This window comes from Stegodyphus dumicola, chromosome 4, assembly GCF_044657685.1.
Source record: "Stegodyphus dumicola isolate Sdum_Otavi_A_Nest chromosome 4, ASM4465768v1".
In the NCBI taxonomy this organism is placed as follows: Eukaryota; Metazoa; Arthropoda; class Arachnida; order Araneae; family Eresidae; genus Stegodyphus; species Stegodyphus dumicola.
In genome coordinates this window covers 118,235,624-118,249,638 of record NC_140771.1, presented here as the reverse complement: position 1 = coordinate 118,249,638, position 14,015 = coordinate 118,235,624, and the positions used below count along the sequence as shown (strand labels likewise).

The window sequence follows — 14,015 nt, the reverse complement described above, 5'->3', positions numbered from 1 at the left end:
TTTTTTTTTTTTTTTAATTTTATTTTAAAGTCTTTATAGTTTCAGCCACTTTAATTATATGTTAATTGTTAGACAGCAGCAGGTTTTTAGTATTCTTATTTTGTTGTAAAATTACACAAATTGTTGCATAATGTAGAATTTTTCCTTTATAGCTGTCAATGCTACCAAGCTTAGTAAAGATGGTTTACCTAGAGAGCTTTTGCATTTCTTAGATGAACCAAAAAGAATTACAATCATTCCAGTTTTAGATGCCATTTCGGAAGCCACACGTACAAGTATGTCTGTATTTGATATTTAATTTTAACTTTTACAGTTCAGTATAAATATATAAATTATGTATATGTGTGTATGTACCTAATTTGTGATTATGTACAAATTTGTAATTAAAATTTTAAAATAAATATTGGGAGAAAAGTTTTTTTTTTTTTTTTTTCCATATTTTCCCATCTAATTGGAAAAAAATATAAAATATCTTTGCCATTAAAATTTTATATGTACTATTTAATCTTTTGAAAGTTATGTTGCCAAATTTAAAGTATTTTTAGAAGGTTCTTTAAAATTTAATTGAGGTTTTTATTTGCAGTTTTGCACGTTGCAGGTAGCAAAAAAAAAAAAAAAAAAAAAAAAAAAAATTAGAGGTTTAAATTTAATTTTGTTTGATCAGATTTTAAATTGCATTTTTTAATACTAATGCCGACTTAATCCATAATTATCTGCTAAGTATCACTAACATTAAGGTACTACAGTCAAAAGTCATTAATTCAGACACCCATAATTCGGAACTCAAAGCTACAAACTTTCTGCGTCGCGTTGACGCATGCGCGTAAGACCTTTACGGCTGCGAATATGGCTGTGCGCATGCGCATAATACGTTTACGCATGCATGTTTAATGTATAACGGACGGTATAAGCTAAGCTAAAATTATCTAATTCAGTTAATCTTCGAATTGGATTCGGCTTATTATTTTTTGCAGACTGTTAGAGCAATTTTATAAAAGTAAGCTTGAACTTTCGATTATGTCAAATAGAATTTCTGATATATATTTACTAATATGTAAAGGATCTACAAAGCGAAAATATGTTTCGAAGTTCATTAAACAAAAAGTGGAATTGCTGTAAAAAATGGATAAAGGCACAATCCTTTGTTTATCTAACCATTCCGAAATCTGTTTATCAATTTCACGCTGCTCTGCGGCGGGGAGGGGGAGGGCACGCAATGATTTGAAAGTTGATCTGTTAGCACTATCCTTATCTTCAGGGCAGATGTTTTTATTTTATTTGGCTTATAATTCCTTACTAAATGTAGTATTTCATCTCGATGTACTCCGTCTTTGATATGATTTAAATGAAATTCCTCATCATTATAATTCGCTTCCGATAGTGAAGAAAGTGACACAGAGGTTATTGACAACGAAAAAATTTCGATTGACAAATTAATCGGTATTCTCAACACAGCAATTATAGGACTTCAACAGCGAAACTTTGTAACTGAACAAGAAATTATGTCTGTTTCAGAGAATTAAAGAGAAAGTATTATCACATAAAATGAAGCAACTTAAACAACTTACATTGAAAGAAATGTTTAATAAAGTAAACAAATAAATATTAAGCTCTTTTTTTTTTTTTTTTTTTTTTTTTTTTTAAATTTTGATACCCTTCATAAATTACAGTTTCATATTTTTAATTTTAAAATTTCTGCATGCCATTTTACCAGATTTAAACTGATGATCTGTAATCCAGAAAAATCGATAATCCGGAATCGCCGAAGTCCCGACCAGTCCGGATTAACGACTTTTGACTGTATACAGTTTTAATGTATTGACAGCCAGTATTGCATTGTATAAAATATTGTATATAGCCAACAAAAATACACAAATCTTGGGCAGTATTATTTGCTCATGGACATTCTTTTTTACACAAAGCTACAAAGGCTAGCCTCAAAGCTACAAACTTTCTGCGGACCTCAAAGCTACAAACTTTCTGCACATGCGTAAATGCATTATGCATTTCATTAACTGAAATAGATAATTAGATAATTTTAACTTAGCTTATACCATTCGTTACACATTAAATGCACATGCGTAAATGCATTGTGCATTTACGCATGTGCATTTAATGTATAACGAACGGTATAAGCTAAGATAAATTATCTAATTATCTATTTCAGTTAATGTTGCAGATTGCATTGTTCCTTAATCTTCTAATTGAATCCGGCTTATTATTTTTAGCAGACTGTTAGAGCAGTTTTATAAAAGTAAGCTTGAACTTTCGATTATGTCAAAAACAATTTGATTCTGGAGCTGCCAAAGGATCTACAAAGCGAAAGCATGTTTTGATGTCTATCAAACAAAAAGTGGCTGCAAAAAATGGATAAAAGCATATCCTTTGTTTTCCCTACCATTCCGAAATCTGTTTATCAATTTCACGCTGCTCTGCGGGGGGAACCTCGTGACACGCAATTAACTGGAACTTGATCTGTCAGCACTATCCTTATCTTCAGCAATGTCATTTGGTAAAATATCATTATCATTATTTAAAACATTGTCATTTACTTCTTCTTTATCACTATCTTCTGCAATTTCTTGGGGGGGGTCAACAACAACAACATCAGTTTACCGTTCTAGTCATTATTAACATTATCACCATCTGTTTCTTCATCAAAAAATCTTTCAATGGCTTATTCTAATGTCAGATACCCCATTATAGGCATTTTTAAAACAGCCAGAACATGAACCAGAACATTGAAAGGAATGAGTAAAAAAGGAGATTACCCGTTTTTTGCTTATGTTGCGGCAGCGCAACACCTGTCTTCCTTTCCTTCACAACACAAATATAAACATCTGATTCATGTAATTTTCTGATAAATGGTGACCTTGACTAAAAATAGATCACTCATAAAGATGGTGATTCTTTCGTTAAATATTCTTGGCAAAAATACCCGGTCGAAAATTTTTCTTAAATTTTGCTTAAAGTATGAGATTAATTATTATAAATAAAATGATTGTTGTAGGCAAATATTTTTAACAGAAATAATCTTCATAATATTCCCTACACAAATTCATCTGCTGGTACAAAATATCTTAGGTAGTTATACAGTCAAAAGTCTTTAATCCGGACGTCCATAATCCGAAATAATCTATAATCCGAATCTCAAAGCTACAAACTTTCTGTGCATGCGTAAACGCATAATGCAATTACGCATGTGCATAATACCTTTACGCATGCGCGTATGCGTTTACGCATCTGCATTTAATGTATAATGGACGGTATAAGCTAAGCTAAAATTATCTAATTATCTATTTCAGTTTATGTTGCAGATTGTGTTGTTCCTTAATCTTCTAATTGGATCCAGCTTATTATTTTTTGCAGACTGTTAGAGCAATTTTATAAAAGTAAGCTTGAACTTTCGATTATGTCAAAAAGAATTTCCGATTCTGGAGCTGGCAAAGGATTTACAAAGCGAAAGCATGTTTCGATGTCCATCAAACAAAAAGTGGAAAAAAGTGGAATTACTGCAAAAAAATGGATAAAGGCATATCCTTTGTTTCTCTAACCATTCCGAAATCGGTTTATCAATTTCACGCTACTCTGCGGGGGGAGGGGATGTCATGGCCCGCAATGAACTGGAAGTTGATCTGTCAGCACTATTCTTATCTTTAGGGCAGATTTTTTATTTTATTCAGCTTATAATTCCTTACTAAATGTAGTTTTTTCATCTTGATGTACTCTGTCTTTGATATGATTTAAATCAAATTTCTTGTCATTATAAATATCACGAATACACATCAAATAGTTGTCTGGTTGCATTTTTCTAATTTCGACTATGTGTAATGTATGCTTTACGCATGTGCGTGTTGAAAGAAATATTTAATGAAGTAAACAAATAAATATTAAGCTTTTTTTTTTTTTTTGATAAAGTTTGATACCCTTTAGATCATAATTGCTTTTCATTTCATAAATTACGGTTTCATATTTTTAATTTTATAATTTCTGCATGCCATTTCACCAGATTTAAACTGATGATCTATAATCGAGAAAAACCTATAATCTGGAATTGCCAAAGTCCAGATGAGTCCGGATTAAAGATTTTTGACTGTTTTCATATACGCATTTATTTTGACCGTCACGTCAATGCAACACCAGCGGCTAATGGCTTAAAGGAGAAAAAATTTTCCCCATTATATATCGCGCAAATAAAATGAGCATGCATGACACAAGCGTTGAAGAATGATTGGTTTGAAAATCATTTTATACCCGAGGCTTGGCGACATTTGAATTGAGTTGGTTTGCCTGATGACTCAAAAATAGTCCTGATTGTTGACATCTGTTCAGTGCATACTTCACTTAAAGTTTTAGGTAAAGTTAATGTATCCGTATTAGTCTTTCCTCCAAATTGTATGCCTATCATTCAGCCTATAGATATGGGAATAGTGCATGCACTGAAATGCAAATATAAAGTAGCATTTTTAAAATCTATGTTAAATTTCTTGATCTATTTAAAACTTTTTGAAATTTTTTAGCATAAAATCTGCTGTGTTAAGCATCGCGAGATCGTGGGAGGATGTGTCTCCAGATACGTTAAAAAATGCTTGCCATAATTTATGGCCAACTACCATATTTCATGGTGAGGACGATGGAAATGATAACCCCGAATTTGAAGGTTTTCGGGCATCGCAAACTAAAGGTGAAATTTTCCAGTTATTGCATTTTGTAAAGAAATGTGTAGAAGCGGTAATAAATGAAGATGATATAACAGAAGTTTTTCATTGCGACAACAATGTTCCAATCATCAACCAATTAACGGATGGCGAAATCTGTAGTATGGTTCTAGATCCAGAAAATACCACTTTCAATAGTGAAGAAAGTGACAGAGAGGTTATTGAAAATGAAAAAATTTCGATTGGCAAGTTAGTCGGTATTCTGGACACAGCAATTACAGGACTTTAATGGTGGAACTTTGAATAAGAAATTATATCTGTCTACAGAATTAAAGAGAAAATATTAGCACAAAAAATGAAGCAGCTTAAACAATTTACTTTGAAAGAAATGTTTAATAAAGTAAACAAATAAATATTAAGCTTTTTTTTTTTGTAAGTTTTGATACCCTTTAGATCATAATTGCTCTTTATTTCATAAATTACGAAAATTTATTTCATTAATTCATATTTTTAATTGTATATTTTCTGCATGCCATCTTACCAGATTTAAATTGATGATCTATAATCTGGAAAACCCCCTAATCCGGAATCGCCGAAGTCGTGACAAGTCCGGATTACGGACTTTGTACTGTATTTGAATGTTTTACTTCTGATACTAGAATATTTTTAAAAACTGAATGCATAAAGAGAGAGGAAATTATTCTTCAAGGATATGTACAGTTATGATTATGCAAATTACCCAGTTGTTTATAATTTCAGCCTTTACTCTAATTTCCCATTTCTATTTCCTCACCAGAATGCAAATCACTCGGACAGTTTTTTTTTTAAACTTATGTTTTTGGAGTGTAAGACAGAGTGTATTTCTGACCTTGCTCACTGCGTTAGTTCCTGTCAGCTCTTATAATTTGTAATTATTTGTCTTTGTATTATCATTGCTGACATTTGAATTTGTTATGACGCTAGAGTTACTGAGCTAGTTAAATTAAAATTAAATTGCATAGTCTTTGACTAGTCCACATTTTTATTTAAATTTGACTCTTCTGGTTTAATTACATCACCGAGAGTTGTAATTGATTTTGTTATCATAAGAACATCCCTTTATGTTCTAAATTCTTTTAAAATTAGAGGCTTATTTAAACCTTTGTCTGACTTTGAAGTTACTTTCTGACATAGTGATAATTTGCTCCACGTCTGTTGGGGGGGGGGGGGACTATTTAACTTTAACCAAATCAAATAAACCATCATAGGTAGAGAGGTTCACAAGTTAGGAGAACATGCAGAAACTAGTGAGAACATAGTTTTGCATATTGAGACAAATTTCTAATTGTTAGAAACGATGCTTAAAGAGAAGGAAATCGATATAAATCAGCCAAAATGTCTGGGAAGGTTTCAAATTAAAAAGATGTATAAGTATTTGAGTGTTGTTGCTGCAAAACATAAGTTTTTGCATCTTTCAGTGTGTAATTATCCTATTACAGTCAAAAGTCGTTAATCCGGACTCGTCGGGACTTTGGCGATTCCGGATTATCGATTTTTCCGGATTATAGATCATCAGTTTAAATCTCGTAAGATGGCATGCAGAAATTCTAAAATTAAAAATATGAAACCGTAATTTATGAAATAAAGAACAATTATAATCTAAAGGGTATCAAAATTTACAAAAAAAAAAAGCTTAATATTTATTTGTTTACTTTATTAAACATTTCTTTCAATGTAAGTTGTTTAAGTTGCTTCATTTTATGTGATAATACTTTCTCTTTAATTCTATAAACAGACATGATTTCTTGTTCAGTTATAAAGTTCTGCTGTTCAAGTTCCGTTAATTGCTGTGCCGAGGATACCGACTAACTTGTCAATCGAATTTTTTTTGTTTTCACTAACCTCTCTGTCACATTCTTCATGTCTTTATCCATTTTTTGCAGCAATTCCACTTTTTGTTTGATGGACATTGAAACATACTTTCGTTTTTTACCATCGTTTGGGGAATCCAGCTCCAGAATCGGAAATCCTATTTGACATAAGTTCAAGTTTACTTTTATAAAATTGCTCTTACAGTCTTCCAAAAATAATAAGCCGGATCCAATTCGAAGATTAAGGAACAACGCACTAATCAACATTAACTAAAATAGATAATTAGATACTTTTAGCTTATACCGTCCGTTATACATAAAACGCGCACGCGAAAACGTTTTCTGCACTTGCGCACACGCAAATGCGCAGTTGTAAAAGGTCTTACATGCATGCGTAAACGCCTATGCGCAGAAAGTTTTTAGCTTTGAGGTCCGGATTATGGGTGTCCGAATTAACGACTTTTGACTGTATTGTTTAAGAATCAATGTCATAAATTACATGTAGTTTAGACTGTGAAATTTTATTAGATTGTGATTTTAATAGGGCTTTTTTAACAAATATTGTTAACAAATATTTTTTTTTTAAATATAACAAATATTGTTAAAAAATAAATGAAATTTAACAGTTGCCATGTAAATCTATAATGAATAAGGTTATCTAACTACCTAATTTAATTATTTATAACTAGCTGCTTACCCTTAAAATTATCTTTGCATATTAAAGTGAGTTATTGCCTTTCATTAATTCTTACTGTGGTCTCAAGACAAAGCACAAAAATGTAAAACTTCAGGTGAAACTTACTCTTTGCATCTAGTGAGACTTAAAATAATGCAAAAACTTATCACCTGTGGTGCTTTAGTGACTTATTGGAACCTTAAAGTATATTGGGTTATAATGAAAATTACTCTACACAAAGCTAACTGCATCAGACAGACCAACTAACTTTCAAAACTTGCCAACCATACCTACATCAGGCCTTTCAGGTTTATTCTGATCAGCAGGTGTCTCTCTAGTCAAGCAGCAGCAGTGACAACAGCCAGTTTTTTTGTTATGAGTGATCCCAATTATGATTTTACTTCTCATTTTAACCTATGCTGCTTGACATAAAATCTACTTGCTATTTACTAAACCTCTAGACTGTGCAAGTGTGTAACAAAATGAGACATTAAAAATAATCAACATAAAGCTAACTGTAAGTAAAATGTAAATAAAATGACACTTATCTTCTTTCAAATATGTCAAACTATTATAAAATATTTAGTGCTACTTGATAAATTCCATAAAGTTTATTTTATTCTCAAACTTATTAATAATTATGCTAATTAAGTTTTTGTTTCATAATAATGCATCCTACTTACAGATCTATTTTATTTTTAGTATGGTATTACAAGAGTGAAGTTTAGGTACAGAGAATATTTTTAATTGAATTTATTCAGTTCCCATTTGCTCATAGGTCCATAATTTTTTTTTCCATTAATGGTCCTTACAAGTACTTAATTTCTGTGTGCAGAAATGTGTACGACACCTGTAAGAGGTTCTAAGGCCAAATAATGATTTTTCAAAAGATTTTTGCTTAAGATGTAGGATTAAATTCTTTTAAAGATTTCTTTAAAAATATCTTTAAATGTAAAATATATTCTGTGTTCAATATCATCTTGTTTAAATACTGTTCACAGAACTGAAAATTCATTTAGCTTCATTGCTACTAATAGCAAATTTTCCATAGTAAATTTAGATTTCTTTACACTGTTTGGAATTTCAGTACACAGTTTTCCTGTTAAGGTCATTTCAACAAAATCTCAAATCTAAAGTTGTTTATTTTTATTTCATGTTTTGAAACAAAATTAAAGTATTTGTATCCTTTATTTGCTTCTGATCATGCTTCTTTCATGTGTTTATAAACATAAAAAATCACTTTTAACTCTTCATCATTTTCACCTTTTTTTATAATTATTTATGGTACTAATCTATTTTATGCATCACAAAGCAGTTCAGCAATTTTTCTTGCAGTAGTTTGTGAAATTTGTTCTTGCTTTCAATCTTTAATCCTTCAGATTCCTTTAATCTCACTGTAGAACGTATTTATTTTAAGTGAATAAAAATAACAAGGGTTTACAAATAAAGACAAATTTAATAAAGGACTCATGCGAACCTATAGTTCACCACCAGCTATGAAGGAGCATTTCACTAAATATGCATATGTAACAAAATTATTTAATTTTCGTAAGTTTTGTATTTATGCCGTGTTGTATCTTTAACGTTGAAAAGAATTTTTTTTTACAGCAAGCTTTCAAAACATAATTTTATCTTTCCAACTGTACTCTGCTTGGCTGCTGGACTAGATTTATGTGACTGAGTAAATAGCACTAATATTCAAAGAGCGCATGTTTCTGTGTAGCTATCTGTATGTTAATAGCTTTGAACAATTACTCTCAAAGTTAGGGTGAGATAACTTTTCATGGGCTTCAAAATGTTTTAAAGATTTTTTTTTGTTTCATTTGTAATTATGCTTCTCATTGTTTGTTCACTGTGATTACATATATATTTTTACTATTATTTCATCATTATGTAACATTTTTGTAGAACTGTTATTCTCCCAGTTTTGGTAGAGGCTTTAATAAAATGTATGTAGATTGTTATGCTAAAATTGTTGTAAAATTCATGTTCACAAAGTCATAAAAAACTTTATAGACAAGCATACTGTAGTTTATCCAACAGTGTATTAATAGTCTGGGTGCGCAAACTGTAAATATTTATTTTTTTCACAGTGTGTAACATAATACTGACTAAAAACAAAACAAAGGATAAATTTGTTAATGTAAATTCGATGTCTTATTTTATTGAAAAATTCATCAGTATAAATAAAAATATTAAAAATTATTATTTTGTTAAAGTGAACCAGTGTCATTTCCCCCTGGTTCATTTCAACAGGTATTTTGCATTAGCTCTAATCTTATATTATTGTTATTTAAAAATAGATTTTATTTTTTGTTAATAGTTTTTGAAAGTTATCATAGTTATGCATTTTTTAAAAGTCATATTTTTTAGAAAGGCGTTGCAAAATTTTTACTAGAGATAAAAAAAAAATTTCAGTTTTTTGAATAAATTATTTTCACGTTACTGTGTGAACATATGTGGTCAGATGACGAATGGTTACAGCCTAATATAAATTGTTCCATAGAGCCAACTATAGTAAAAGTATTCTGTAGAGTTTCTGTATGATAAAGTTCTAATTGGCTAGAGGCAGCACATCTAAGAGAAGTATATGCTGATTACGAATGACAGCCTCTATCATATAATTAATGTCAGTAATTAAGATAAATTTGCCTGTCCAGATATTTCAAACAATGTTTTACAGTGAAAACACTAACAGTAAGGGATAAACATGATTGAGCTGAAAATACTTTTAAAAAAAATTCTATAGAAAAATTTAGAAATATCTTCAGTCATTCAAAATTATGGTATTTTGTGTTTAAAAATTTTACATTATGTATATAACCGTCACTACAAAACCTAAAGATTTTTTAATCTGGTTATTGATTTGTGCTGTGGATTTTAGACTTTTTTAAATGTTTCTCTCTCTCTCTCTCTCTCTCTCTTTTTTCCATTAGGTTATGTAGCATTATTATTTTTTGAAGATTCAGCTGTTTTATCCATACCTGAGAAAAAAAGAAATCGTAAGCGAAATTTTACTTTTGCAAATGAGCACAATTTCAAAGTACAGTTAGCTTTGGCACACTAGAGTGAATATTAAAAACAACATTGGATTAATATAATGCTCTTTTTTATGATTTGGCCTGCAAATTTAATGTCCACATAATTAGAATCCAAGAAACAACAGAGCTAGGTCTGGATTAACAGTTAGTGGATAGTGGGAGTGTGCAAGTTTATAGTCAAGTTAACTAATTAAAAACAAATTATGGTAATGGAGAAGCAGCAAATTGCTTTTATGTGTATCATTTTTCATTTTGGCTAATTACTTAATAGCACTTTTGAGTTTTCTAAGCATTTTAGATGTAGTTAAATTAATTTTTACATTTATTGCACCTTTAATTAATACATTTGTTATTTTATTCCATTGTTTTTTCCCATATTGCAAACTTTTATTCCAAATTTCAAAACATAATCAGAGTCAGAACCAGAATTGTATTTGATATTTATTTGGATAATTTGTGTTCATTTAAACAAGTAAATTAATAAGATAAATCACTATTGTTTATTTGTGATTTTTCCATATTTGTATTTAAAGTTTATTTAACAAAAATGTATATGCCTGTGATATTTTAAAAATGGAATCTGTGATCTTACTAGAGGACCCATGTTCTTGACAGCAATATCATAAGCTTTTAAAATGCTTGTCATTACTGTGAATAAAGCAAAAAACAATGATTTAACTGTAAAAAAAAAATTTTTTTTTAAAGAAGTTTATCACCTTTTTCTGTGTGGTGAAGAATAAGACGAACTGTATAATCAATGAAGATTTGAAATGATTATGAATGAGTCTTGGCTGTATTTGAATGATTGTAACAGAAAATAATCCACTCACCATCTTAAAAGTGAAAAGGAAGATTTGTGAAATTTGGTTTCAGAAGTATTGAGAAAGGCTGAAAGATTTTTAATTGTATCAGCTTAGTTTTCCATGCAATGGAAAACAAAAAATTAGAGGAGTTGAAAGAAGTTTCAAAATGAACTTTTTGTATGATCAAGGCATTATTTTTTTAGTAAACCTAAGTTATTTATTCATCCAGTGTAAAAAAGGCTAAACTCTATCAAGACAATACCGCAAACGCTTATCAGCATCTAGAACTAAATTTCTAAAAGAATGGAGAAGAAAACTTTAAAGTTATTGGTAAAGTTTAAATTCTATTGGTGTTATAAAAGGAAGTTTAAAACTTCCTTTTATAACACCAATAGAATGCTGTGCTTTCAGACTGTTAGAAGAATGGCTTTCTACAAACAGCTAAAAATAATTGGCAGACTATTCAAAAAAGGGAGAAAAATATTGCCTACAGTAAAATTAAGAAATGTGCTTTTGTGATGAAATGTTTCAGCTCAATGGTCAAGAAAAAAATGCTTCTGTTCTGAGTGTTTAAAATGTAATACTTATAACTGTTTTATTACATCAAAATCACTCAGATAATGTGCAGATATCTTCTGTAGTTTTTAATTGTTAAACAAAAGCCTTTATCAAGGAAGGAAAGAGATTTTTCATTTTGGTTCCACAAAATTTAGTTTCATTTTTCTTAAAATAAATCAAAAATATTTAATTTAATAAGCATTTTCATATCTACCGGTTAATGAGCTGAAGAATTGATTTACTCGTTCTTTTAACTTAATTTTTGTAATAAAAAAACTGTAATTCAAGTGGATTTTTCTTTTTTAGTTAGATGATTTGAATTTGATAAAAAAACCTGACTTATATTTGGATGTAATAAGATCATACTTCTATTATTTGTACTTCTTTTAAGAATCACTATGTTAAAAAAATAATTTTTCAACTTCTTATTCCAAACTCTTAAAAATTTTTGTTACTTTCTTGAACTTAAAATATTTATCCTTTATTGCTAATTGCATTTTTTAAAATTTCTGTAATGATTTAATAAATATGTAATCATGTCAAATATATAAACAAGACTTTCCCCCTCTCTTTTTAAGGGCATGCTGCTCGACAGTTTGTTAAAGAGGATGTTATTTCACGAATTTTGCAAATTATATTCAGTACCAGTGCATCTAACAGTAATAAAATGAATAGTGCAATATGCAAAATAGGCCTTCGTATACTTGTCCATTTAACTCAAATAAGTATGTATGTTATTCATATTTTTCAAATTTGTTTCTTATTTTTATATTCAAATTTTTCACTCTGTTTCTAAGCCAACAAATGTGTGCGTTGCTTCTTTTATACCTTAACCATTAGATATGCATTTTCCTTTTTTATCCATTAGATGTACATTTGTTCATAAAGATTATGACTTCTTCAAAATAAAGCAAAAATAAATTTAAGAAGTTAATTTCCTTTTTTCTTTTTAATTTTTATGCTATGGTAGTTAAGTTCATTTTACATTTTCATCTCTTAAAAAAATATAATGATACACTGTTATAAATTCATAATTGATTTCTGTTAACTTGCTGCTGTTCTCTGTTAAATATTTTGAATTTCTTCCGGAGTGCAAGCATGAGGAGGATAACTGAGAAATAAGTTGTTTCTCACTATTTTGTATTCAAATCCTGAATAACACTCTTCACAAGTACACATGTGTCTGGAAAATGTTCATAAAAATTTTCATGAGTTTCTTTAAAGAATGCACTTTAAACATGACCTCAATGATACATACCTTTTTTTTTCACAAAGTACAGCATTATTGTATAAAAAAAATGCACTATTACAACCAGCAGCAATCAACTAAGAGCTTTATTTGTTGAAATTGTTTAAGCTGTGTTGTGTCTCAAGACCAAACTCTTCATGGCACAAATGCAGCAAAGAGAGCATCAGTGCAAAAAAGTTGGATAAAAATTATGCTTCAGTCAAGCTGCACTTGCTTTACATGGGACAATGTACAGGGTGTCCATAATTTAATCACCAGGTAACAAAATAAAATTGAAATGTAATTTGACAAAGTAACCTTAAATAATTTATATTGATATAATCTTTAGTTCAAGGAATTTCACTTCTTCTAATTTTTCAGAATGACAACAGGGAACTTGTTTGTTTACAGATGAAATGACATCATGCAGTGAAAAGCAATGTGCATTCTCTGGTTCTGAGAAACAAAATCTCCGAAAACAGTTCAAAGGTGATTTCAATATGAATTTAATAAACCCCAAACAATGGAAAAATCAATTAAATGATAGTCAAAACATTTTCAAGAGATCAGAAATGTTTTGCATAAAGAAGGTGTAGGTAGACCAAGAGTCAGTGGTGAAAATGTTTCTGCCATTCGAGATGCGTTTGTGTACAGTCCCAGTAAATCCATTCACGTGCCAACCTGCAGATAGGAATTCCCAGGTTGACTATTCATAAAATTGCTCTTGAATATTTGAAACTGTTTGCATATAAACTGCAGATTTGGTAATAAATCAAACATAATGGTTGAATTATTCAGAGAGAATTTTCTGTAGACATTCTTGACATTAACAGTAATGATGATCAGTTTGTTCAGAAAATCTGACAAAACAACATTTCATGTTTTAGGAGAGGTTAAATGACTTTACAGGATTTTGGAATCATAAAACCTGCATTGTTTAAGGGATATTGAGGGAAGTAGCCCTGAAATTAATATTTGATGTGCACTAACTCATAATAAATTGATCGATCCCTTCTTTTTCTCAAAGTCATCAATTAAATTGGATGTTTACTTTGATATACTGAGATTGCTGTACTGCATTCAGAAGAAATGCACCCAAACATTTTTTCCAACAGTATGGGACTTCTGTCACTGGGCTGTACATGTGTGTGATTTCTTTGATGAAACATTTCCAGATCATTGGATTTGTAGAGGTGGACCA

General features: G+C 29.9%; 1 protein-coding gene across 6 annotated transcripts in view; it reads left to right on the top strand.

Annotated features, from left to right (window-relative positions):
• LOC118192138 (cytosolic carboxypeptidase 1-like) overlaps nt 1-14,015 on the top strand; it is a 232,421-nt gene that overhangs the window by 140,639 nt on the left and 77,767 nt on the right. For all 6 annotated transcript variants that reach the window (XR_015040756.1, XM_085815375.1, XM_085815376.1 and 3 more), the window contains 2 exons: nt 153-275; nt 12,165-12,311. Coding sequence is in view for 5 of the 6 variants with exons in the window: in XM_085815375.1 (XP_085671501.1) it covers nt 153-275; nt 12,165-12,311 (270 nt within the window). In the remaining variant the exon portion in view is untranslated. The remainder of the gene's footprint in view (nt 1-152; nt 276-12,164; nt 12,312-14,015) is intronic.